The sequence below is a fragment of the Trachurus trachurus genome (assembly GCF_905171665.1).
Source record: "Trachurus trachurus genome assembly, chromosome: 11".
In the NCBI taxonomy this organism is placed as follows: Eukaryota; Metazoa; Chordata; class Actinopteri; order Carangiformes; family Carangidae; genus Trachurus; species Trachurus trachurus.
The window spans coordinates 4800271-4828083 of record NC_139904.1 but is presented as its reverse complement, the minus strand read 5'-3'; the positions used below and the strand labels follow the sequence as shown (position 1 = coordinate 4828083).

The window sequence follows — 27813 nt, the reverse complement described above, 5'->3', positions numbered from 1 at the left end:
GGGGACAGTAGTCATGGAGACAGTAGTCATGGAGACAATGGACACGAGGACAGTAGTCATGGAGACAGTAGTCATGGAGACAGTAGTCATGGGGACGAGCACGGGGACGGACACGGAGGAGCGCCCATCACCACGCTGCCCATCGTGACCTGGAAGTGGCACCATGTGACGGCGCCGTACCTGGTGACGCTGTGGATCCTGGTCTGCTGGATCTGCAAACTCAGTGAGTCCAAGTCCTCAGAGTCCTAAACCGGTCTAAACCGGTCTAAACTAGTCCTAAACCTTTCCTAAACCGGTCTAAACCGGTCTAAACTGGTCCTAAACCTTTCCTAAACCGGTCCTCAACTGGTCCTCAACCTTTACTAAACCTTTCCTCAACCGGTCCTCAACTGGTCCTCAACCTTTACTAAACCGGTCTAAACCGGTCTAAACTGGTCCTAAACCTTTCCTAAACCGGTCCTCAACTGGTCCTCAACCTTTACTAAACCTTTCCTCAACCGGTCCTCAACCGGTCCTCAACCTTTCCTAAACCGGGTGGTAGCGGGAACTGAGGCACTCAGAGTAGGCAGGTGATTTTAAAAAGCCTTTATTGTAGCATGGCCAAACAAATTAAAACCAAGCCAACTTTCCTAAACCGGTTTTCAATCTTTCCTCAACCGGTCCTCAACCGGTAAACCGGTCCTCAACCTTTCCCCAACCGGTCCTCAACTTTTCCCCAACCGGTCCTCAACTTTTCCCCAACCGGTCCTCAACTTTTCCCCAACCGGTCCTCAACTTTTCCCCAACCGGTCCTCAACTTTTTCCTCAACCTTTCCTCAACCTTTCCTAAACCGGTCCTCACCTGGTCCTCAACTGGTCCTCAACCGGTCCTAAACCGGTCCTCAACCGGTCCTAAACTGGTCCTAAACATCGGTCCTAAACCTTTTCTCAACCGGTCCTCAACCTTTCCTAAACTGGTCCTCAACCGGTCCTCAACCGGTAAACCTTTCCTCAGCCTGTCCTCAACCGGTCCTCAACCGGTCCTCAACCGGTCCTCAACCGGTCCTCCCTCTGCTCTGGACGCTGCCCGTGTTGGCGATGAGGCCTGTTGTGTAGTTCATGTTACTGATCAATGAGCTGATCTGAGATCTGAGCAGATGAGACTTTGTTGATAGTTTTTAATCTGAAACAGTAGTTGATCAGTGAACAAACTGATCTGTGGTCTGATTGGAGCAGGTTGGTGGCATCACTGATCAGTCACAGCTGATACAAACACAACAGACCAGTTACAACAGCTGTTACAGATGATGTCATCAGTCTGTGAACGTAGACGCTTCAGGTTCAAAACATCCGGCTGTGGATGATATGAGGGACTTTTCCTCTTCTGACTTTAAGGGATTTGGACTTTAAGGGGAACCTTAAGTTTCTTTCTGAGGCGTCAGTGAATCCTTGTGTCGTGTTGTGATCACAGAACATTGTCATTATCACGGTGTGTACACAACAGGAGCTAATGGGCTGCAGCACAGTGTGTGTGTGTGTGTGTGTGTGTGTGTGTGTGTGTGTGTGTGTGTGTGTGTGTGTGTGTGTGTGTGTGTGTGTGTGTGTGTGTGTGTGTGTGTGTGTTTGTGTACACCTCTGCTGTTGTAAATATGGGTCGGTGGTTTTGTGGATCAGATGCAGGAAACGACTTTGTGTGGATCATCAGTGGAAACACAATCAGCTGATTCACTGTAGCTACAGTCAGTGTGTGTGTGTGTGTGTGTGTGTGTGTGTGTGTGTGTGTGTGTGTGTGTGTTGATCCGAAACTGTTACAGCTGTGTTTGTACCGACACAAATATGTCACACACAATTATAAATGGGGATAACACTCACACACACACATTCCTCATGTCTATAGATAGAACGATAGAACGATAGATAGATAGATAGAACGATAGATAGATAGAACGATAGATAGATAGATAGATAGATAGATAGATAGATAGATAGATAGATAGATAGATAGATAGATAGATAGATAGATAGATAGAACGATATAGATAGAACGATAGATAGAACGATAGATAGAACGATAGAACGATAGATAGATAGAACGATAGAACGATAGATAGATAGAACGATAGATAGATAGATAGAACGATAGATAGATAGATAGATAGATAGATAGATAGATAGATAGATAGATAGATAGATAGATAGATAGATAGATAGATAGATAGATAGATAGATAGATAGATAGATAGATAGATAGAAACTGATCAGGCAGAAGCGAGGTGACAAAGGAGCACATGGTGGGACTCGAACCTGCGACGCTGCAGTCACCTGAGGTTCCTGTGCAGGTGAATGAAACTCGGTGATGAATCAGATCTCAGGTCAGCGGAGTTCACACCCAAAGAAACACAAGTACCAGCGCAACACAAATATTATTAACACAAATATTAACAGACGTAGGCCTACTATTAATCCACAGGGATCAGAGGACACGGCTGATTAAAGGCTGTCGTCATGGCAACCACAGGTGTGATAAGTGTTTGATGAGCAGAAACAGGACAAACACTTTAGATGTGAACAAACACACACACACACACACACTGGACAACAACAGCTCCTTTCACTGAGGGACAATGAACAGTCGGTGAGCTGCACTGATCTGAGAGCAGCTCCCAGCACACAGGTGACTCTGTTACAGAGGAGCAGACTGGGACTAGGCTGAGAGGCGGAGGGATACGTCTCAGCCTCAGAGAGGGACAAATACTTTGTTACTGTACTTAAAGGAATAGTTCACCAAAAAATGAAATTCAGTCATTGTTGACTCCCCCTCATGCTGGTGAATACTCCGGAGTAGTTTTTTATTCCTCAAAGTGCATCTGGAGACCCGGGAGGCCGGTTCCTAGTCCAACTAAAACTTTATATGAGAGTAGGGCCCGACACAAAAACGTCCATAAAACGACACAAAAACCATTTAATATTCCTCCACACTGCTCGTCCACTGCAATACAAGTGTCCTGAAGGGAGATAGTCCAGAGTTTACTGGAAACAACGTCATTTAGGACATTTTTACAGCCTAAACAGTCCTGGATTGAATCTGCCTGGGGGGCGCTCTCACGTTCAGACGATGCACATGGACGTGACTGGACTTGCCTCAATGACGTAGTTTCCAGTAAACTCTGGACTATCTCCCTTCAGGACACTTGGATTGCAGTGGACGAGCAGCGTGGAGGAATATTAAATGGTTTTTGTGTAGTTTTATGGACGTTTATGTGTCGGGCGCTATTACTCTCATATAAAGTTTTCATTGGACTATAGGAACCGGCCTCCCGGGTCTCCAGATCACTTTGAGGAATAAAAAACTACTCCAGAGTATTCATCAGCATGAGGGGGAGGCACTAATGAATTTCATTTTTTGGTGAACTATTCCTTTAAGTAGATTTTTCAGGTATCTGTACTTTACTTGAGTTTTTTTTTCTAGGGACTTTTTACTTTTCCTCCTCCATGTGAACACACATATCTCCTCACATCGTCACAACAGCTTCGTTACTTTTTCAACCTCCACCAGTCCTGGACGTCTCCCTGTATCACTGATGGCAACAACTCATTTTTACTTTTTGATTTTACTTTGCAAGTCATTTCAGAGCCTGTACTTTATTACTTTTACTTGAGTAGGACTTGAATCTGTACTCCTACAGAATATGAAGACTGTTGACAGCTCTGCCTCACAGTGACCTCACCGTGACCTCAACGTGACCTCTGTGTGTTTCAGCTCATTAGTTAATGGCGGTCGGGGAAGGGGCTGCTGCTTCACGACTCAGCAGCTTAATGTTCCTCTAATGATGATTAACAGCTTTTAAAGTGTGTGTGTGTGTGTGTGTGTGTGTGTGTGTGTGTGTGTGTGTGTGTGTGTGTGTGTGTGTGTGTGTGTGTGTGTGTGTGTGTGTGTGTGTGTGTGTGTGTGTGTGTGTGTGTGTGTGTGTGACATTAACTCCGTCCTCCTCGACACCTGAAGGCGTCTCAGTCTGTTGAACTCTAATCGTTGTTTTATTATATTTTGATAACTTTATTGACACAGTGGAGACAGACAGGACACAGAGACAGGACAGACTCACACGGACTGAGTCACGTTGGAAAAGTTAATTTGGGGGCATTTCTGCTTTTATTTTGAAAGGAACTGTCCTTTCAACTTTCAAAATAAAAGCAGAAATGCCCCAAAAATAACAGGAAAGAAACCTAAACAGAAGATAGAAAATAGTTTCACTTTTAAATCAAATCACAGACCTGTTCCTGATGCTCTGGTTCAGGTCTCCACCTGCCGCAGGTGTCACTGTGTTAATGATGATAAATTGTTAATTTAACTTTTCATAAATATTTTATTAGACTTTTTTTGTTGTTGAAAATGTTGAAAAAACAAAGAGATGAAGTTTGTGAAGTGAAGAAGAATTCATTCACTCTGAGTGTTTAACCAGAGTTGAGCAACGTCAGCGTCAATCATTACTGAGGCCAGAGCTGGAAACACACACACCCAGAGGATGTGAATGTGTTAAAGCCCAAACAGGAGTGAGTGAATGTTTCAAATGTGACTGAATAACTCAGACTCTGCACGAGCATCAGGTACTCCCACACACACACACACACACACACACACACACATCCTTGTAATGCTATCTTTGTGAGGACACTCATTGACATAATGTAGTCCCTTTAGCCCCGTACCCTAACACCTTAACCATCCAAAACAAATGTCTAACCTTAACCATTACTCTGAGTTTAGAGTTTAGAGTTTATTTATTTAGCACACATTTAAATTCAATGCTGCACGGAGGGAACGAAGCCGGTTGGCTTGTACATAAGTTCCACCCCTATAACAAATTACAACAAGACAAATTTCTATGGCTAACAAATAAACATAGAAAAAAGGAGATAAAGTGCATACATAATCAACGTTATATGAGCAAAATGAACAAAAATGAGAAAAAAAATAAAGAGATAAAGTGCAAAGTGCAAAACCATTACTCTGAACCTAACTCAAACCTGATTATAATAACCTATTATAATAAATAACCCTCAAACAGCCTTGGAAGGAGTCTGAGAAAGTGAGAATCGGCCAAAATGTCCTCACTTTGTAATAAAATGTCCTCACTTTGCTGGTTGAAAACTCAAACTGGTCCTCACAAGTACAGCTGTACACACTACACACACACACACACTCAGCCTTGGTCCTGAGGAGATACTGTACAAACAAAGAGCTGAGTCCAGAGTTGTCCAGAGGAGCCGGTGACACAGACTGGGGGAGGACGAGAGGGAGGACGAGAGAGAGGGAGAGGAGGGGGGGGGACAGAGAGAGGGAGGGAGAGAGACCTCAGGAGGAAGCAGCAGCAGCGTCTCAGTCTCAGTCTCAGTCCGGTTGAAGTTCCTTCAGTTTCTCCTTCTCTCGTCTCCTGGTTCTGATCAGATGATGAAGTCCAGTTGTGTCCTGTTGCTGCTGCTGCTGGTGGGGGGGGCGTTGGGGGGGTTAGGGTCCGTCTCAGGGGCCTCCAGCAGGGGGGAGGAGGACAGAGCCGTGGCCCCCCAGGTGAAGCAGCAGCAGCAGCAGCAGCAGCAGCCGTGTGGATGTAACCGTAGCGACCACCACAGCCACGGCGGCGAGGTGACGGAGGTTCCCATCGTGAGCTTTAAGTGGCTCCACGTGGAGCCGCCGTACCTGGTGGCGCTGATGGTGCTGGTGGCCGGGCTGGGCAAGCTGGGTAGGTAACACACACACACACACACACACACACACACACACACAGATACACACACCTGGGTCGGGTCGGCCGCTATACCGAGGCAACGACAGAGGTCAAAGGTCAAGGTCACACACAAAAAAAAAACACCTTTCAGCCTTCACACTGCAAAAACTCAAACTCTTACCAAGAATATTTGTCTTATTTCTAGTCAAAACTAATCTCATTCTACTTGAAATAAGACTCATCACATAAAAAGGAGCTTGTTTTTAAACACTTTTTCCTTCTTTCAAGCAGATTTTCACTTGAAACAAGTAGAAAAATCTGATAGTGGAGCAAGTTTTTCTTCCTTATTACAAGCACAAAAAACTTTTTCTACCTATTTCAAGTGAAAATTAGTTTGAAATAAGTGAAAATTATCTAAAAACAAGTACATTTTTAGGTGATGAGTCTTATTTTAAGTGGAAAGAGGTTCGTATTGAGTAGAAATGAGACATTTTGACAAGAAATAAGACAAATATTCTTGGAAAGATTTGGGGTTTTTGCAGTGTACACTGTTTGTTTATTTACTGTCTGCACCAATTACACAATTTCGATTCTCTTTACATCCCGTACATTTACATATTGTGGAATGGACATTAGAGCTGACTTTCACTTTTGACTTTGATAAAACGACAAAAAACGTCTCAAATATGAAGAAAAACTTTCAGGAAGTGATTTTAAATAAAGTTTCAATGTGACAAAACTTCAGTGTGTTGCACAGTGAACAGAGCTATTTATGGCACACACACTGAGAAAGTGTTACAGTGTCTCACACACACACACACACACACACACACACACTGAAGTCGTCTGTGCAGGATGAGAAACATTAAACTGATTTTAATATTGATTAAAATGCTGTGTGTGCTGCTGAACTTTGAAGTTTAAAGATTGATCAATGATCATTGATCAATATATTGTCAAAGTCAGTTTATTGTTTCAGTTGTGAAGCTGCAGAGAGTTCAGCTGCTTCAGTGACTTTCCTTTATTACTGCAACAAAGTCAACAGGACTGTGTGTGTGTGTGTGTGTGTGTGTGTGTGTGTGTGTGTGTGTGTGTGTGTGCCTGTGTGTGCCTGTGTGTGCCTGTGCATGCATGCCTGTGTGTGTGTGATCTCTCACACAGAGTTTCTTCTGTTCATGTTTGTGTTTCAGTTTAGTTCAGATTATTTATTACTTGTCTTCAGAACTAAACAGGAAACTCTCCTTCACGTATTCTTCTGCTGTCTTCGAATGCAACACATGTCTCAGTGTGTGTGTGTGTGTGTGTGTGTGTGTGTGTGTGTGTGTGTGTGTGTGTGTGTGTGTGTGTGTGTGTGTGTGTGTGTGTGGATCATTGAGCCTGAGCTCCAGTCAGTCTTAGTTAATCTTATCTCAGCTTGTTGATCATTGGCTCGTTCACACGGTGACACTCTGGACCTGATCCATCCCAGGGCGTCTCCGTGGCAACACAGCACTGATGGTGCTGATGATGGACAGGTGTGTTGAGGACAGGTGAAGACAGAGACACGTCCTCGTCTCAGACCAGGACTGTAGGTCTTCACCTATAGCTCTACACCTGTAGGTATTCACCTGTAGATCTTCACCTGTAGGTCTTCACCTGTTGATCTTCACCTTTAGGTCTTCACCTGTAGGTCTACACCTGTAGATCTTTACCTGTAGGTCTACACCTTTAGATCTTTACCTGTAGATCTTCACCTGTAGATCTTCACCTGTAGCTCTACACCTGTAGATCTTCACCTGTATATCTTCACCTGTAGCTCTACACCTGTAGATCTTCACCTGTAGATCTTCACCTGTAGATCTTCACCTGTAGGTCTTCACCTGTAGATCTTCACCTGTAGCTCTACACCTGTAGATCTTTACCTGTAGGTCTACACCTTTAGATCTTCACCTGTAGATCTTCACCAGTAGGTCTTCACCTGTAGATCTTCACCTGTAGCTCTACACCTGAAGGTCTTCACCTGAAGGTCTTCACCTGTAGCTCTACACCTGTAGATCTACACCTGTAGATCTTCACCTGTAGATCTTCACCTGTAGCTCTACACCTGAAGGTCTTCACCTGTAGATCTTCACCTGTAGCTCTACACCTGTAGATCTTCACCTGTAGATCTTCACCTGTAGATCTTCACCTGTAGCTCTACACCTTTAGATCTTCACCTGTAGGTCTTCACCTGTAGCTCTATAACTGTAGATCTTCACCTGTAGATCTTCACCTTTAGATCTTTACCTGTAGGTCTTCACCTGTAGATCTACACCTGTAGATCTTCACCTTTAGATCTTCACTTTTAGATCTTTACCTGTAGATCTTCACCTTTAGATCTTTACCTGTAGGTCTTCACCTGTAGATATTCACCTGTAGATCTTCACCTGTAGGTCTTCACCTGTAGATCTTCACCTGTAGATCTTCGCCTGTAGGTCTTCACCTGTAGGTCTTCACCTGTAGATCTTCACCTGTAGGTCTTCACCTGTAGATCTTCACCTGTAGATCTTCACCTGTATACCTGTAGGTCTTCACCTGTAGATCTACACCTGTAGATCTTCACCTGTAGGTCTTCACCTGTAGGAACCTCAGGCTGCTGCAGCTGGTTCTCTGTATTGATCGTGTTTGATTGAGGATGAAGATGAGTTGATGAAGATGAGTGTGACCTGTCCGACTCCTCCTTCTCTGCTGTGACATCATCTCCACCCTCTCTCCTGATTGGTCCAGTGACCCTTTCATTTCATTTATTTTTTTCATTTCATTTATTAGTTTATTTCATAGGGACAGTGCAACACTAATCAACAGAGTTAAAAGAAAAACTGTAAGTGGGCCAGAGTTAGCCAACAAGGCTAGTTTTCGTCCGTTGTCCCTGGCCAGAAGTCGCCCCCCTCGTGGCCCAATTGTTGAAAAACGCGTGCTAAAGTGCCCCCTGGGAGCCAAAACGTGTGCTAAAGTTCCCTCATGGCAGCCAAAACGTGTGCTAAAGTGCCCTCTAGGAGCCAAAACGTGTGCTAAAGTGCCCTCTAGGAGCCAAAACGTGTGCTAAAGTGCCCTCATGGCAGCCAAAACGTGTGCTAAAGTGCCCTCTAGGAGCCAAAACGTGTGCTAAAGTGCCCTCATGGCAGCCAAAATGTGTGCCAAAACGTGTGCTGAAGTGCCCTCTAGGAGCCAAAACGTGTGCTAAAGTGCCCTCTAGGAGCCAAAACGTGTGCTAAAGTGCCCTCTAGGAGCCAAAACGTGTGCTAAAGTGCCCTCTTGGAAGCCAAAACACGTGTTAAAACAGGCCAAATTGACGTTTTTTAGTCTTAAAGTATTGATATTGTAAAACAGGCCAAACGCACCATGTCACTACAGTCTCACTCTTGTCATTTTCTGAAACTTGGCAGCCCTGAAAGTGCCCTCTAGGAGCCACATCTAGGAGCCAAAACATGTGCTAAAGTGGCCTCTTGGGAGCCAAAACTCGTGTTAAAGTGCCCTCAGGGAAGCCAAAACGCGTGCTAAAGTGCCCTCTTCAGTGGCGAGGACGCGCTATTATGTGCCCCTTTTTTTCCTTTTCGCCCCTGCCCTTCAAAAAGTCTGTGCACGCCACTGCCAGAAGTTAAAGGCAACCTAAAAGCCAAAAAAAGGGGCAACAATTAAGTACTTTCAAAACACAACTTACATAACAATCCTCTTGTCTTCTCTTCTCTCCTCTCTGTGTCGTCGTCAGTCATCGAGTCGAACCACCACGTGACCAGCGTCATCCCGGAGAGCGCGCTGCTGATCTGCTTCGGCTTCCTGCTGGGGGGGATCATCTGGGGGGCGGACGGCCGGCAGACCTTCACGCTGACGCCCACGCTCTTCTTCTTCTACCTGCTGCCCCAGGTGATCCTGGACGCCGGCTACTCGATGCCCAACAAGCTGTTCTTCAGCAACCTGGGCGGCATCCTGATCTACGCCATCATCGGCACCTGCTGGAACGCCGCCAGTCTGGGGCTGTCGCTGTGGGGCTGCCACCAGGGCGGCGCCATGGGTACGGCTCACCTGGATTACCTGTCTCACCTGTCTCACCTGTCTCGCTTTTCTCACCTGTCTTTGGCTCACTTGTGTCACCTGTCTAACCCAGAGGTCATGCGCATGCGGCTCTTTCGTCACTCTGCCGTGGCTCCCGTGTGGCTCTCCTGGTTTAGAGAGGGCAAGCTCATTTTGGGGAGGGAAAAAAAAAAAAAAAAAAACTTGTTTCAATATTTTGTCAATCAAAATATGCATCACGTAGCCTAGGTTTTTTTCCACCATAAAGTAAACATCGCTTGCGTCTCAAAGATGAGAGCTCGTGAAAATGAAAGTGACGTCTTACAACCCGTGCAGTGAAGTTCAGGGGCAGTTATAACCAGGTGAGAGAAATTATTTGCTGAGCTATTATTTTGAAAATATATATTTCTATATCGGACCTTGAACCAAGTCTCATATGCTGCTGTACGTCACGGAAATCAAGGAATGACGGCATACTGAAATAGACATTATATAAACTGGCATTTTTTGGGGCTGCCTTTATTAATGAAAGAGACTGCTGCAACTGATCCTACAATTTCTCTGCCTTTCTGAGCCAAAGGCGGACGCCTCGGTGATTTTGGTCACCTCTAGCGTCTTTAGTGTGCACAGATTACTTTCAATGTAGGATGCGCTCACAACCCAAAGCGACACTGACGCGCGCATTCGGTGCGGCGACGCCGTGGGGGGGGGGGGGGGGGGTGTTTGTGGCTCCCAGTGGGTTTCGATATGGTGGGAAAAGGCCCAAACGGCTCTTTTAATACTAAAGGTTGTCGACCCCTGGTCTAACCTGTCTCCTCTGTCTGATCTGTGTCTGTCTCACTTGTGTCATCTGTCTCTCTGTCCCACCTGTCTCTCCTATCTCACCTGTCCCACCTGTCTCTCCTAACTCACCTGTCCTCACCTGTCCTCACCTGTCTCTTTCTCACCTGTCTCTCCTGTCTCTCCTGTCCTCACCTGTCTCTACCTGTCTCTACCTGTCTCACCTGTCCTCACCTGTCCTCACCTGTCTCTACCTGTCTCTACCTGTCTCACCTGGCTCATCTGTCTCACCTGGCTCGACTGTCTCTGTCTCTCCTGTCTCACCTGTCTCTGTCTCTCCTGTCTCTATCTCACCTGTCTCACCTGTCTCATCTGTCCTCACCTGTCTCTCCTGTCTCTATCTCACCTGTCCCACCTGTCTCACCTGTCTCTATCTCACCTGTCTCACCTGTCTGTCCTCACCTGTCTGTCTGTCTCCAGGCGACCTGGACATCGGGCTGCTGCAGTACCTGTTGTTCGGCAGCCTGATCGCGGCCGTGGACCCGGTGGCGGTCATCGCCATCTTCGAGCAGGTCCACGTCAACGAGGTTCTGTTCATCATGGTGTTCGGAGAGTCGCTGCTCAACGACGGCGTCACCGTGGTTCGTATCCCATCATGCTTTGCTGCTGCTGCTGCCGCTGCCGCTGCCGGTAGCTACACCTTTCCTCAGGTCGCAGTCTGAGAACCAGAACACCAACTAGTAATCCATATACCGATACCATTTTTTGGCCCCCGATACCGATTCCGATACCCGGCCGATACCGATACCGTACCGATACCGCACCGTTTGGAAAAAAAAATATAAGAGCTTTTTTTCTTCTACTACTATAATCCAGTAGAACTTTTTATTGCCTACCTGGTAAAATGTTTAAAGAGCAACTAAACCCCTCAGTTTTGGATGATGTGCTCTAAGCTTGAAATTCAAAAAATGCCTTGATTATGGGCGGGGCTCCAGGAGCACTCTCCGATCCCCCCTCCCCCCTGCGCCCCATTCACACCCGCGAAATCACACAAAAGAGAAAAAAAAGTAATAAACACACATCGACACTTCTGCTAGTGCTAACGAGCTACTAACGCATTCATAGCGCGGACACTACTAGGAGCGGACACCAGAGCCGTTACACAGTGCATCTACAGCTGATCCGCCGGCTCGTTAGCTCGTTAACGGCTCGTTAGCGCCGGCCGCACTAACGATTCCCATTCAGGCAGCTGTTAGCAGCCGTTAGCAGCTAGAGTGCCTAGCAACCATTAGCGGCAGGCAGCAGCCGGTGCTGATTGGTCAGGGAGCTAGTGGCCGGTGACGAAAGCTGCCTCCAAACCGTCATCCGCCTCCATCTCAGCCAATAGAAAAATTCGATTGTAATAGCCGTGTTTCAACCCATAGAGGGCAGTACTCTACATTTTTACAACAAAATACACCAAATTGAAATATTTTGACTAAAATGTCAAAAGTTGGACCAAAATCAACTGACAACACTACCTTATACCCAAATATATTTGTTTTCAGCAGAAAAAAGTGGTTTAGGGGTTTAGTGTACTCTTTAAGTAACACGTTATTTAACCTTTAAATAATGTTGAGGGTCCAATGAGGGTCTGCTGCACATTTAAATAGAGATCCCGCTACTTTATGTCGGCTTTGCTTGTTTACATTTCACAAAAAACACCTAGAAAAGGATTGATTAACTGCAATTAATTTAATTGTTTACATCCTTACTTGGCTTGGCATGCACTGAACACGTGTGATCACACAGCAGTGAGTGTCGGGCGAGAGAAGACACAAGGCGCTGCTGCGTTCATATTAGTTATCAGTAAATGGCATCGGTGCGTCATTGGTTAGTACTCGCCGATACCGATGCCAGCATTTTAGTGCGGTATCGGGCCCCCTATCGATACTAGTATCGGTATCGGTGCAACACTAGTAATCCACCTTTTTCCGAACGTCAAAAACGTAAGCCTGTTTTGCTCTTCCGGTGGAATTTTATGTTTACGTTCCCATGGTTTCGGTAGTCGCGGTAAATGCATGGATTTTTTTTTTTTTTTTCAATGAAAATCTGTAAAACGCATGGATCATCACACCAGCTTTTAAAGCAGAAGTAAGCGATCCGGTCGTTTTGGCTAATGCTGCGTTCCAGGCAGGCTTTTGAAACCGTAAATTACAGCTTCAAGTCACAACTTACGATTTTGTAGCGTTCCAGGCAACCCACTCGTGTTTTTCCGACCTGTTTTACCTGTGAAAGTCACTATAACGGCCACTCGTAACTTCCGACCCGTGAACTCGTACCAGATCGAACTGGTAAGACTTCACAGGTTGGAAAAACACGAGTTACGGGTTGCCTTGAACGCACCATAACAGTCCTCGTCCCTACGTCACCACATTCAGGCGCATCCCTTGGCTGCACACACAGCCCTTCATGCCGTTCTCTCTCCTCATTGGATAAAAACTTGTAGGATACGATAAATGTTTTCTCCTCGGCTCAGAGCAGAGCAGAGTGACTGAGAGACCCGTGTTTCGGTCCAAACACTCTATGTAAGTGATTGCTGTCGGAATATATAACTATTTAAGACTTATATTAACACAAATATATTGCTTACTTCTGCTTTAACAATGGATATCACACAAATTGACATCCGTGTTAAAAGCCAGCGTTAATAGATCCATGCGTTTACCGCAACTATGACAACGACTGAAAACCATGGAAACGTAAACGTATAATTCCACCAAACCGGCAAAACTGGCTTCCGGTTTTGACCATAGATGACGTTCGGAAACTTGTGGATAGACCCAGAACTAGAACCAGACCCAGACCCAGAACTCAGTTGTTGTCTGTCCTCAGGTTCTGTTCAACGTGTTTGACGCCTTCGTGTCTCTGGGAGGTCCGAAGATCAACGCAGTGGAGATCATCAAGGGAATCAGTAAGTTCTGCTCCACCTGAGCTGCACCGAGGCATTGTGGGTAATAATAACTGTCACCTGAGCAGCTGCACCGAGGCATTGTGGGTAATAAATAAGCTCCTCCTCCTCCTCCTCTCTGTGCTCAGTCTCGTTCTTCGTGGTGGCGTTCGGAGGTTCTCTGATGGGCTTCGTCTTCGGCCTCCTCATCTCTCTGATCACTCGCTGCACCAAGAACATCCAGATCATCGAGCCGGGCTTCGTCTTCGTCCTGGGCTACCTGTCCTACTTGACGGCCGAGATGCTGTCGCTGTCCGCCATCCTGTCGTACGCAGCTCACACACACACACACACAAACTAAGTTAGTTCCAGATAAACTGATTTTAGGGAGGGAAGTCCAAGTAATCTGACATATTTGAGCATTTTATAAAGTTACCTTCCTTGTAATTAATTACTTTTATCATGTTTTAAAGGGATAGTTCAACATTTTGGCAAATTGGCCCATTGCCATAATCCCTATAGTCATAGCAGTAGGTTCGTTACCTTTAATTGTCGGTGCAAGGTGTTTTTAGAACGGCGGAGCAGAGCCGTGAGCTGCTCAGAGCTAAGCTACGGAGGCTCGAGGGATTTCTTGGTTTCCCTCATCAAACTCATCAAATACACAATACAACAACTCCACAACGCTCTGGTGGACAAGTTGTGACCTGCACATTCACCACGCTATGAGATAATAACACAACGTTACCACACAGAGTTGTTTTAGAGGTAAATTCATGCAAAACCACTGATGCACGTTGCCTTCAGGGACAGTTTTTCATCAAGCAGTCTCTGCATTTCCCTCTAAAACAACTCTGTCTGGTAACGTTGTGTTATTATCTCTTAGCGTGGTGAATGTGCAGGTCACAACTTGTCCACCAGAGCGTTGTGGAGTTGTTGGATTGTGTATTTGATGAGTTTGATGAGGGAAACCAAGAAATCCCATAATGAGCCTCCGTAGTGTAGCTCTGAGCAGCTCACGGCTCTGCTCCGCCGTTCTAAAAACAGCTTGCACCAACAATTAAAGGTAACGAACCTACTGCTATGACTATAGGGATTATGGCAATGGGCCAATTTGCCAAAATGTTGAACTATCCCTTTAACTCAGTAACCAACTCAGTTACTTTTGGGGGAAAGTAACTAGTAACTATAACAAATTACTTTTTCAAAGTAACGTCCCCAACACTGGTGACAAATGTGTGTGTGTGTGTGTGGTGTGCAGCATCGTGTTCTGTGGGATCTGCTGTCAGAAGTACATCAACTCCAACATGGCGGAGAGCTCGGTGCAGACGGTCCGCTACATGATGAAGGTCCTGGCCAACGGCTCCGAGACCATCATCTTCGTCTTCCTCGGCATCTCGGCCATCGACAGGAACCTGTGGGTCTGGAACACGGGCTTCATCCTGCTCACGCTGCTCTTCGTCGTCGTCTACAGGTTCATCGGTGAGCGCTCACACTCGCAGCTCAGGTGGCGCCGTGTGTGTGTTGTTATATGCATAGATATATACACGTAGATGCCGCATTCGGGCTTGCCAGGCACGTCAACACGGCCGCCATCTTGGGTCGGGGGTTTCTGACCATAGACATATAAACGTCTGACAAGCAGTCAGACCCGGTCAGACCTTTGTAGCAGCAAGGCCATAACCATGGAGTCAACATTGGGGGGGGGGGACCAAATCTCTCTCTTTCTATATTTATATTATAGGCTACTTTACCGTATTTTCCGGACTATAAGCTGCTACTTTTTTTCCCAGCTCTTGTCTCTGCACACCGCAACACAAACGCACTCCATTATGACGGTTAAGACTACACAAACACACACACGCCATAACATCGTATATGTTACATAAAGTTATCCACAGCTCCATTTTTTGATTTTTTGCCGGCTTCGTTGTAAACAAATACTGTCTTTCTGTGGAAATATCTCATGTTACAACATGAAAACCTGCGGCTTATATTCAAGTGCGGACTAGATATGTATTTTCTTTTAAAATGTCGCTGGTGCAGCTTATACTCAGGTGTGCTCTAGAGTCCGGAAAGTACGGTAAATTCGCTAACACATGGGATACTTTTTTCTTTTTTAATCAGCTAGCTATATATTGGGGGGGACATTTTGAGCATATTTGAATTTTGGGGGGGATGTGCCCCCCCCCAATGTATATGGTAATTACGGCCTTGCTTTGTAGAACAAGTTCCAGTGTATGTATGCATGTGTGTGTGTGTGTGTGTGTGTGTCTGAATATGTAAGTGTATTTAACCTTCGTCTTGTGTTAGCTTTCTGCTTCCATCTATGGTGTTAGGGTCAGTTTTGATTTGAGTCTTAAATCAGCTGTAAAACACACTAAAAACTGTTATTTATCGTCCCATTTGTTTCTCATCTCTTGGTTACGTTGTTAGGCTTCCTTATCCATGAAAAGGTTGGTTTTGCACTTATGATTTCAGTTTTAACTCTCATTGTTGTTCTTATTGTTATAACTGGGTCAAAACCAACCCTAACAACACAAATGTCATAATTCTAACCAGAGCATTTTAGAATTTTGTGAACAAGAAAAAATTTAAGGTTTTATTTAGTTTAAATAGAGGTTTCTGACAAAGTCAAAAAGCCTTGATGCTATAAACAAATCTATGTGGTATACTTTCATGCATTTAAAACCTGAAAACGTGTCACTGGTGACCCGGACACAAGAGAAGGGTTAATATATATTTTTAAAAAAAATCAATCTATGCTGTATCATAAATATATGTCTGACATTTATAATAAACCAAACAGTTGAAAATTGGTTGAATATTCAGTGAGTTATGGTGATTTTAATCATTGACAGACCTCTGCCTCTGTTGACTAATAGTCCCCAAAAAAGGGGTCAACGTTGAACAAATTGCAACAGAAGCAAACTCAACTGATTTTGTATCCTCAACATGTCCTGAGTGAGGGAAAAAAAGCCCCGAAGAATCCCATTAGGGGAAAGTTTACAAAAAGACCCAAACATAGCCCATTCATACGCCTATTAATTATTTTTCTCACCTGAATAGGGTAACATTTTTAACCTTTAGATATCTCCATGAAAATTACTGAGTTGATTACTTACATTAAGACAAACAAAAAATGTGTTACAAGTTTTTTTGAAATTCTTTGTTAACATGAGCAAATTTGCATACATTTGCATAAATTCCACCGTTTTGACGGCACATGTATATATAAAGGTGCTGTGGTGGTACCAGCATGAAAATTGGAATGAGTTGACTCCATTGGTCAACCGACAAGAAATCACTTTAAATTTCAAGATGACTGCAATTTTTCAAGAATCGGTCGCTGCGGGAAGCACTCGTTTTACATGGTAGCCTATAAGCGCCCTAGCTCATTAAAGCTACAGTTGGTAAGTTGACGAAAGTGAAAGTAAACTCCGTGACTTGGTCTGAAATTTCAAGACAATACACAGGTCCCTTTATGAACCTCTGGAGTCAACTCATTCCAATTTTCATGCTGGTACCACCACAGCACCTTTACGTATACATGTGCCGTCAAAACGGTGGAATTTACGCAAATTTGCGCAAATTTGCTCCTGTTAACAAAGAATTTAAAAAAAACTTGTAATACATTTTTTGTTTGTCTTAATGTAAGTAATCAACTCAGTAATTTTCATGGAGATATTTAAAGGTTAAAAATTTTACCCTATTCAGGTGAGAAAAAATATTAATAGGCGTATGAATGGGCTATATTTGGGTCTTTTTCTAAACTTTCCCCTAATGGGATTCTTCTGGGTTTTTTTCCCCTCACTCAGGACATGTTGAGGATACAAAACCAGTTGAGTTTGCTTCTGTTGCAATTTGTTCAACCCTTTTTCATAAAATGACTGGACTATAGGCTATATAATGCAGTAAGTAGACACGGCTTCCCCCTGACCAAGATGGCCGCCGCGTTGACGCATCGTTCTAATGGACAGCATGGTTTTGTGTGTGTGTGTGTGTGTGTGTGCAGGTGTGTTCTTCCTCACCTGGATCTTGAACAAGTTCCGGCTGGTCCCCATCAGCCTGACGGACCAGGTGATCCTGAGCTACGGCGGGCTGCGCGGCGCCGTGGCCTACGGTCTGGCCGTCATGCTGGACGAGAACAAGATCAAGGAGAAGAACCTGATGGTGAGCACCACGCTGATCGTGGTGTACTTCACCGTGGTGCTGCAGGTACAGGCCCCGCCCACTCAGGCTCCTCCTCTTTACTCCTCTTTACTCCTCCTCCTTTCCTCCTCTTTACCACTCTTCCTCCTCCTCCTCCTTTCCTCCTCTCCTCTTTATTTCTCCTCATCCTTGTCTCCTCTCCTGTCTTCTGCCTCCTCCTCTTCCTCCTCCTCTCCTCCTCCTTTCCTCCTCTCCCTTGTCCTCTCTTCCTCCTCCTCCTCCTCCTCCTCCTCCTCCTCCTCCTCCTCCTCCTCCTCCTCCTCTTTACTCCTCCTTTCCTCCTCTTTACCACTCTTCCTCCTCCTCCATCTCCTCCTTCTTTCCTCTTCTCCTCTTTAATTCTCCTCGTCCTTGTCTCCTCTCCTGTCCTCTGCCTCCTCCTCTTCCTCCTCCTCTCCTCCTCTCCTCTCCTCCTCCTCTTTCTTGTGTCCTCTCCTCCTCCTTCTCCTCCTCCTTTCCTCCTCTCCCTTGTCCTCTCTTCCTCCTCCTCCTTGTCTCCTTTCCTCCTCTTTACTCCTCCTCCTTTCCTCCTCTCCCTTGTCCTCTCCTCCTCCTCCTCCTCTTCCTCCCCCTCTTCTGTCCTCCCCCTCCTTCTCCTCTCCTGCCTCCTCCTCTTCCTCCTCCTCTCCTCGTCCTTTCCTCCTCTCCTCTCCTCCTCCTCTTTCTTGTGTCCTCTCCTCCTCCTTCTTCTCCTCCTCCTTTCCTCCTCTCCCTTGTCCTCTCTTCCTCCTCCTCCTTGTCTCCTCTCCTCCTCTTTACTCCTCCTCCTTTCCTCCTCTCCCTTGTCCTCTCTTCCTCCTCCTCCTTGTCTCCTCTCCTCCTCTTTACTCCTCCTCCTTTCCTCCTCTCCCTTGTCCTCTCTTCTTCCTCCTCCTTGTCTCCTCTCCTCCTCCTCGTCTACTCTTCCTCTTCCTCCCCCTCTCCTGTCCTCCCCCTCCTTCTCCTCTACTCGCCTCCTCCTTTCCTCCTCTCCCTTGTCCTCTCTTCCTCTTCCTTGTCTCCTCCTGCTCCTCTACTCCTCCTCCTCCTCCTCCTCTACTCCTCCTCCTTCTCCTTTCCTCCTTGTCCCCCCCCCCCCCCTCGTTAATTAAAGGACTGTTCCTGTTGTTTAATTACCAGGGGATAACGATGAAGCCTCTGGTCAATTGGCTCAAAGTGAAGAGAGCGGCCATTACGGAGCTGACGCTGGTGGAGAAGGTCCAGAACAAGGTGGAGATCAAAGTCTTTGATTATTGATCTATTATTAATATTCATTTACATATTTATTTTTCTCATATAAATATATTATAGTATGAGGAGATTAGATGTATTTATGTTTTATGTTTATGTCTCTGTGGCTCCGCCTCCTTCTCGTTGCTCAGGTGTTTGACCACATGCTGGTGGCCATAGAGGACATCTCAGGACAGATTGGACACAACTACATGAGGGACAAGTAGGTGGAGACACTGAAGCTGTGAGATGGGTTGAGACGGAGGGACACTTCATCGTCTCTCTGTCTCCATCTCTCTCAATTAAATTAAATTCAATTCAAATTTACTTTATTGTCATGAATGTTACGAAAACTGTCGCCAAAGCACAAAACAAAGACAGGGAGACTGGAGACAGTAGCAACAGGGAATGGTTGCAACATGTCATTTTTCTCCAATCATGAACAAGCTAGAGTGATGATACTCACACTGCACATGCATAGTTGGATTCCCCCCCTTGCAGAGAAAAATCAGTTGAATTCAAAAGATGCTCCAGGTTTTATTGCAATAAAAATGTTTTTGAGGTATGAAAGCTTTGTTTTTGTTAAAACTGTTGTCACTCTGTGTGTGATTCTGCTCAAACTTACAGTATATGGTTTAAAGGAGTGACATGTTAACTTTAAGGTGATATGATTAGCATGTATCAAGAGCACTTTGTTTAGCTAGCACATGGAGTTTAATCATGGCTGACCGGACGGGGACAGTTGCAACGACTTGCAACTGTCCCCGTGCAATATATATGAATATAAAAACAGACCACAAAACAGTATTTTGACATTAATTTTTTTTTTACTGTTGTATTGCTAATATTAAAATGATGAGAGAATAAATGACAATGGCAATATAAAAGTTATTCCCTCACAAATTGTTCCATTCATCCTATGTCACTGAAAGTCTTTTTTTTCATTCTGTAATCATCTTTTAATTGTGTTGACTATTAACAGACAAATGTAAGTTTATTGTATAAAAATTTGGTTTGTCTAATCCAAACCGTCTCTGAGTAAGAGAGCCAAATGCAAAAAGTGTTGCAACTGTCCCCGGTCTCCCCTACAACTCACAGAATCAAATATATACAAATAAAATAACCTCTATCTCTGTCTCTCTGTGTCTCAGGTGGAAGCACTTTGAGGAGACGTGGATGTCCTGGGTTCTGATGAAACCGTCCGCTAGGAAGAGTCGTGACTACGTCTTCAACGTCTTCCACCAGCTCAACCTGAAGGACGCCATGAGCTACGTGGCCGAGGGAGAACGTCGAGGGTCTCTGGAGTTTGTCCGTAACGAGACGGCGATCCTCGACTTCAAGAAGAAGTTGGGCGACGAGTTCTCGGAGGCGATGCCCGACATCATGGCCGACATGTCGGACGACCACGGAGCCGCCGGCGGCTTCAGGTGAGAGGACACGACCACTCACACCTTCACAGGGCCGGAGCCGACAATCCACTGAGCTGAGCAATACTATCTGGCTGCAGACTGGAGACCTGCACGTTCAGACCCCTTAAAGGATAATTTCCGTTTTTTACAACCTGGACCTTATTTCTAGCATAAAATACGATCATTTACTCAACCAGACAACTTTGGTGTCATTTGGAGTCGTTTGGACGAAAGTAGCCCCAGTGGAGCGGCGCGTATATCCGTGTAATGCGAGTAGCTACTCGGGGCACGCAATGCAGCCTCTAAATAACACATTATCTGCGGCAAAACTCGTTCATTTCACCAATATTTTGTTATGATACACTAGTGCTATTCCCCTCTGAGCCCGTGGTGGCATGTTATCAACATGCTGCGCCTGTAGGTTGACCTACTGACCTCTTATCTGGATGATGTCATCTCCGACCGCGGTGCGGCGCGGCTAACTTGCTACCACTAATGCTATGGTTCGTTTCTGCGTGTTTCTGACTTGTCAGAACAAAATGAGCAGCTGGATGAAGTTCAGCTTCCACAGGCTTCCTCTCCTCAACCTGGACTCACTAAAGCTCCGGCTAGTTGAGCTAAAAATGGACCCGAATGCCGAAGCAGAATGATTATTATCAGAATGAGCCGATCAGCGGTCGGAGATGACATCATCCAGATCAGAGGTCAGTAGGTCAACCTACAGACCCCGGATGTTGATAACATGCCACCACGGGCTTGGAGGGGAATAGCACTAGTGTATCATAACAAAATATTGGCGAAATGAACGAGTTTCGCAGCGGATAATGTGTTATTTAGAGGCTGCATTGCGCTGCCCCGTGCTCTCGCATTATACGGATATACGCGCCGCTCCACTGGGGCTTATTTCGTCAAAACAACTCCAAATGACACCAAAGTTGTCTGGGTGAGTAAATGATCATATTTTATGCTAGAAATAAGGTCCAGGTTGTAAAAAAACGTAAATTATCCTTTAACGCCACCTAGTGGTTGACAACTGCAACTGCACAGTCTGGACCCGCACTATTGTTTTTTTGACAGGGCAAAATCCAAATAAAACGCCAAGATCTAATTGTTTGTGAAGCTTGGAACACTTTTAAACTTTTTTTAACAGCCTATAATGAAATAAAATGCTTTTAGATGTTCTATTGCATGGGGTTACTATTGGTTTTGTTGCTAATGGATACAGATATGACAGATACCAAATATGGACAATATGAATGGCAGTAGGAACGTGAGGATCAAACTATTTGTTTAATGTCATACATTTTTTTGTCTAAATGTATCTGACAGTGTGGGCCAACATTTCCACAAAAGTATGACATTTTATATTTTATGAACACGTTGGCCCACACACACATAGCCTATAATTTTATTTCTGTTTAATTTAAAGGTGTACAGAAATGGCCGTTTGTCCTGTTTGTCGCGCCGAGTTGTCACGAGCTGCAACACGAGTTTACCCAAGTGAGGAAAACGAATTTGATTGGTCGTTATCGAGCGGGCGGGATATTCAAAGCTTGGGGCGAGCCCGAGCTCCGTGTGTGTGTGCGTGTCTCAGACGTTTGAATGACGGATGACGGATCCAATATCAGTGGCTGATGAATCGTGTACAGGCTGACGTATAATCCGTGCGCCTGCATTATCCAATGCGGAAAAAAAAATACACACTTTCATCCCGGATTTACTCAAAAATAGAATTTTGCACAAAGTTTGGCCTACATCGTCTGAAAGATGAGTTATCACATTAATTTTATGACCCAAAGTGGGCTCTAATTCAATTTTCTTTTCTGTACACCTTTAAGCACACAGTATTAAAAGTATCTTGGTTTCATTAACTAGCGAGCTTCCAAAAAGATCAATATTATATATATTACTGTATTTGACAACGTGCATATAAATAGTAAACGTATTATGGTCAAACGGTCGTTACACTGTCAGATACATTTTAGACAAAAACTTTTATGACATTAAACGAACGAATGTGATTCACGTTCGATACTCACGTTCCTACTGCCATCCATGTTGTCCATATTTCGTATCGTGTCATATCTGTATCCATTAGCAACAAGACAGGTGGCGCCGTAGCAACAACTAACTTCCCGTGTGTCCGTCTCCCCTGCAGGAGAGAGCCGGTCCCCTCCGTCAGTCTGGAGATGCACGAGCAGAACATGAACATGAACGGCCTGAGAGGAGCCGAGGACGTCAACACTCACCACCTGCTGCAGCAGCACCTGTACAAGGGCAGGAAGCAGGTAGGGCCAGCTACACAACACTACACATACACTACTACATATAGATACTACACACACTATACGCTACACAATACGAAAAAGAATGTTGTCTCTTGCAAGTAATATCTCATCTGACCCCTCTCATGTGTTATTCGAGGAATATCAGCTTCTGCCATCAAACAGAAGGTTTAGAGTTCCACAAGCTCGACTGAACAGGCTGAGGAACTCTTTTGTCCCTCAGTCTGTCAAACTGTTAAATCAGAGTTTGGGCTCTAAGTCGACTAGACCCTAGGGTTCATGTACAGACTGAGCACTGGGTGTTGCACCAAAGACACATTGTAATGTTGGATTTATGTTGTGAATGGAGTTAGGAGGTAGTTTGTGTTTTTCTTTAAATGTGACCTTTGAGGGTAACATTTATGCTTTTTTGTAAATGTATGTTTTTGGTATTTTGTTATTATTTGTGTGAAACCTTGGACGTCATGGGACGCAAGACAAATTTCAGAGTGATCTGACAATAAAGTGTAATCTTATCTTGTCTTACAATACAGTATAGCTACATTTACTATACATACTACGCATACTACATACACATGCTATACACTACTACTGTATATTACATATACTACACTGTCACAGTCACTGCATGATACCTACATGATGGACTCTCTGGGTGAGTAACTCCTCCTCCCCTCCTCCTACTCTCCTCCTCCCCCTCCTTCCCTCCTCCTCTTCTCCTTTCCTCCCCTCCTCTCCTCTCCTCCCCTCCTCCTTGTCTCCCCTCCTCCTCCTCCTCTTCTCCTCCTCCTCTCCTTGTCCTATCCTCCTCCTCTCCTCCTCCCTTGCTCTGCTCCTCCTCCTCCCCCCTCCCTCCTCCTCCCTTCCCCCTCTTCTCCTCCTCCCCTCCTCCTCTTCCTCCCCTCTTCCTCCCCCTCCCTACTCCTCTTCTCCTCCCCTCCTCCTCCTCCTCTTCCCCCTCCTCCTCCCCTCCTCCTCCTCTGCTCCCTTCCCCCTCCTCCTCTCCTCTTCCTCTCCTCCTCCCTTGCTCCCCTCCCCCTCCTCCTCCCTCCCTCCTCCTCCTCCCTTCCCCATCTTCCTCTCCTCCTCCTCCCCTCCCCCTCCTTCTCTCCTTGTCCTATCATCCTCCTCTCCTCTTCTCCTCCTCTTCTCCTCCTCCCCTCTCCCCCCCCTCCTCCTCCTCCTCCTCTCCTCCTCTCCTCCTCCTCCTCCCCTCCCCCTCCTCCTCCTCCTCCTCCTCCTCCTCTTCCTCCTCCTCCTCCTCCTCCCCAGCACCGTCACAGGTACAGCCGAAGCCACTTTGACGTGAACCGGGACGAGGACGAGGTCCAGGAGATCTTCCAGAGGACCATGAGGAACCGTCTGGAGTCCTTCAAGTCGGCCAAGATGGGCGTGGCCCCCCCCAAGACCATCTCCAAGCACACCAAGAAGGAGCAGCAGCAGAAGGTCGGAGCTCACCCAAATTAGTCTTTAAAGGGACAACGAGGAGTTTCTATTTGATTATAAAAAAGTCTCACGTTAATGTGGATGAATCTACGCTACCCACACTTGTTAAAGCAGAAGTAAGCGATCTGGTCGTTTTGGCTAATGCTGCGTTCCAGGCAGGCTTTTGAAACCGTAAATTACAGCTTCAAGTCACAACTTATGACTTTGTAGCGTTCCAGGCAACCCACTCGTGTTTTTCCGAACTGTTTTACCTGTGAAAGTCACTATAACGGCCACTCGTAACTTCCGACCCGTGAACTCGTACCAGATCGAACTGGTACCACTTCACAGGTCGGAAAAACACGAGTTACGGGTTGCCTTGAACGCACCATAACTTCTTGTCAGCCGAGTTAGCAGCCCCCGCCCTCGTCATGGATCTATTGGTCCTCGTCCCTATGTCACCACATTCAGGCGCATCCCTTGGCTGCACACACAGCCCTTCATGCCGTTCTCTCTCCTCATTGGATAAAACTTGTAGGATACGATAAATGTTTTCTCTTCGGCTCAGAGCAGAGCAGAGTGACTGACAGACCCGTGTTTCGGTCCAAACACTCTATGTAAGTGATTGCTGTCGGAAGATATAACTATTTAAGACTTATATTAACACAAAAATATTGCTTACTTCTGCTTTAATGTGGATGAATCTACGTTACTACTTGTTAATGGGCCCATTTTCGATAAATATATCGTTTTGTCTCTATCGTTATTTTGTTATTATTAGTGGTGGCGGAAACGCTGGTTGAGCCGACCAGCGTTTCTTTACTTCCGGTTTCGCGGCGAGTCATGAGAATAACGCAGCTGAATCGCCGTGTATGGTCGGAACTACGACGGTATCTGATCGTCTTCGAACCTCTGACTTTAATTCTTGATGAATGAAAACATGAGTCTGTCTTGCGCCGGTCAAAGAATTGACGCTTCGCTTTTCCAAAACTCCTCGTTGTCCCTTTAACATTTTAACAGACGACACCTCAACTATTTAACTACTGATAATATTCATGATGGTTTAGTTCATTTCAGTAGTTTTCACAGGTTTAGGTTTTATTTTGTTAACTCAAACAGGAAACATACGATGATGGTGTTGCAAATATTATTATTATTAATAGTCGTAATACTCTGAATGTTGTTAATGACTCAGTGTTTTCTCTGCAGATGTCAAACGGAAACTCATATGACAAAGGTAAAAGTTATGGCTCAGTGTCTGTTGATTCATGTTAATAAACTGATAATAAACTGTTCATTAATGTTAATAAACTTCATTAAATGTTAGTAAATGTTAGTGTTAATAAACGGATAATTTAATGTTAATATATTGATAATAATATATGTATATGTTAATAAATGGTAATAGACTGACAATAGATGTTCAACTGTGATTAAATGTTGATAAACTGAAACTGTTAATGCTAATAAACTGTTATTAAATGTTAGTAAACATTAGTTAATGTTAATAAACCGTTATTAAATGTTAGCAAACATTATTAAATGTCAGTAAACTATAATCAATGTTAAACTGTTACTAAATGTTAGTAAACTGATAAGTAATGTTAATAAACCGTTATTAAATGTTACTAAACATTAGTTCATGTTAATAAACGGATAATCAATGTTAATTAACTGTTATTAAATGTTAGCAAACTGATAAGTAATGTTAATAAACCGTTATTAAATGTTACTAAACATTAGTTCATGTTAATAAACGGATAATCAATGTTAATAAACTGTTACTAAATGTTACTAAACATTAGTTCATGTTAATAAATGGATAATCAATGTTAATAAACTGTTATTAGATGATAGTAAACATTAGTTCAAGTTAATAAACGGATAATCAATGTTAATAAACTCTTATTAAATGTTGGTTAACATTCACTTCACTGAAACTTGTCTCGTCCAGACTTCGGCTTCCCGGGGGCGGATGGAGCTTCAGGCTACGAGGCGTCAGGAGGTTCGTTCCCCATGAGGGTCACCTACAGAGCCGGAGGTAACGACCCCCCCCCCACACACCCTCTGTTGTTGTGTCAATAAGCGATAATGAGAATAGAGAGCCGAAGCGGAAGCAGGAAGTAACGTCACCATGGGACCTCAACTCGAAAAAGTCTCCATGTGAGTGAACGGGAGTCAAAGTTTTATTTCGTGATCCGATTGAATTGTGCCATGAGAAAAAAATATGTCCTTAACCTACTTAAAACATCACGTTTCATGCCAAAATATCAGCAGTTTATCGTCACCAACTGACACGGAAAAGGAAGGGCGCCATGTGGTGAAGTCACCAACGCCACCTGGAGTCTTTCTGGTTACGGATTCTAAGGAGTTTTATTTTACAATAGTTTTACAACAAACTGCTGATTTCTCTTCATGAACGTGAATGTGTTTTAAACAGGTAGAGGTCACATTTTTTTCTCATGGCACAATTCAATCGGATCACGAAATAAAACTTTGACTCCCGTTCACTTACATGGAGACTTTTTCCGAATTGAGTTCCCATGGCGACGTTACTTCCTGCTTCCGCTTCGGCTCTCTATCCACAAGTTTCCGAACGGCATCTATGGTCAAAACCCGGAAGCCGGTTTTGCCGGTTTGGTGGAATTGTACGTTTACGTTTCCATGATTTTCCGTCGTTGTCATAGTTGCGGTAAACGCATGGATCTATTAACGCTGGCTTTTAACACGGACGTCAATTTGTGTGATATCCATTGTTAAAAGCTGCTGTGATGATCCATGCGTTTTACAGATTTTGAAAAAAAAAAAAAAAAAAAATCCATGCATTTACTGCGACTACCGAAACCATGGAAACGTAAACATAAAATTCCACCGGCAAAACAGGCTTACGTTTTTGACGTTCGGAAAAAGGTGGATAGTGACCGTATATCAATAGGGCTCGAAAGGGTGACGTCACGGGGTGGGGAAACTGCAATGCATTATGGGCTTTGCGGGCATTTCGATTGTTGTAGTGGAGTGTCTATGGTAAAGTATCCTCGGTAGAGAGTTTTCAGTAGTGTTTTTCTTTTTTGTTCTGGTGAGATGGTGCAGACTTGTTGTGTGATTAGCTGCCACAATCGTTCGCATGATCACAACGGCAAAAAGCTCGATGAGCTGAGATTTTTCCGTTTCCTGCTTGGAAACCAGCCAAGGACCTTGGGTCTCAGAGCTGACTGGAGCTGACCAAGAGGCGCCGAATGGCTTGGATAGCTGCCGTCAAAACGACCAAACCTTACTTTCTCCTCCATCACACGACATGTTGGTGTGCTCACAACATTTTCACATCGGTTATTTATAATAAAAAACTTATGTTGTTTAATATGCAGCAATTAGTGTCCTTTCTCTCTCGCTCTGTCCTGCGGTCTCTACCGTGAGTTCCCATGGCAACGTAAACTGGTGCCCGTAAGAATGGCGATTACGGCCCACAATGCATCACGGAATCACATGACCTTTCGAGCCCTATAGATAAACCCCTCTCCCTCCGCCTGCAGCCGGCATCGAGAACCCGGCCTTCATGGCGGACCTGGACCCGTCCGACCCGATGCAGATCCCCCCCTGGCTGGCGGAGGCGGAGCTGGACAGCAGCGCGGTGGCCCCGCCCCCCTCCCAGCGAGCTCAGGTGATGTTGCCGTGGACGCCCAGTAACCTGCGGCGCCTCGCCCCCCTCCGCACCAGCAGCCGCTCCACCGACTCCTTCATGATGGCCGACGCCCCCCCGCAGAGGGACGGACAGGAGCTGCCCCCTCCCCCTCCCCCTCCTCCTCCCCCCAGAGACAGTGATCACCTGTAGCAGCACC

At 45.1% G+C, this 27813-nt stretch overlaps 1 protein-coding gene across 1 annotated transcript; it reads left to right on the top strand.

Moving 5' to 3' along the window:
- Nucleotides 1-98: 98 nt before the first annotated feature.
- On the top strand, nucleotides 99-27806 carry LOC310993857 (sodium/hydrogen exchanger 3-like; the record flags this gene model as incomplete). The annotated part of the gene is made up of 15 exons (XM_083982340.1): nucleotides 99-223; nucleotides 9430-9732; nucleotides 10992-11152; nucleotides 13386-13464; nucleotides 13590-13767; nucleotides 14699-14919; nucleotides 17453-17655; nucleotides 18769-18858; nucleotides 19011-19081; nucleotides 20010-20285; nucleotides 22426-22555; nucleotides 23825-23998; nucleotides 25187-25214; nucleotides 25932-26018; nucleotides 27508-27806. The coding sequence occupies exons 2-15, from the start codon at nucleotides 9609-9611 to the stop codon at nucleotides 27804-27806; spliced, it is 2121 nt and encodes a 706-aa protein (XP_083838466.1). The 5' UTR covers nucleotides 99-223; nucleotides 9430-9608.
- Nucleotides 27807-27813: the final 7 nt, after the last annotated feature.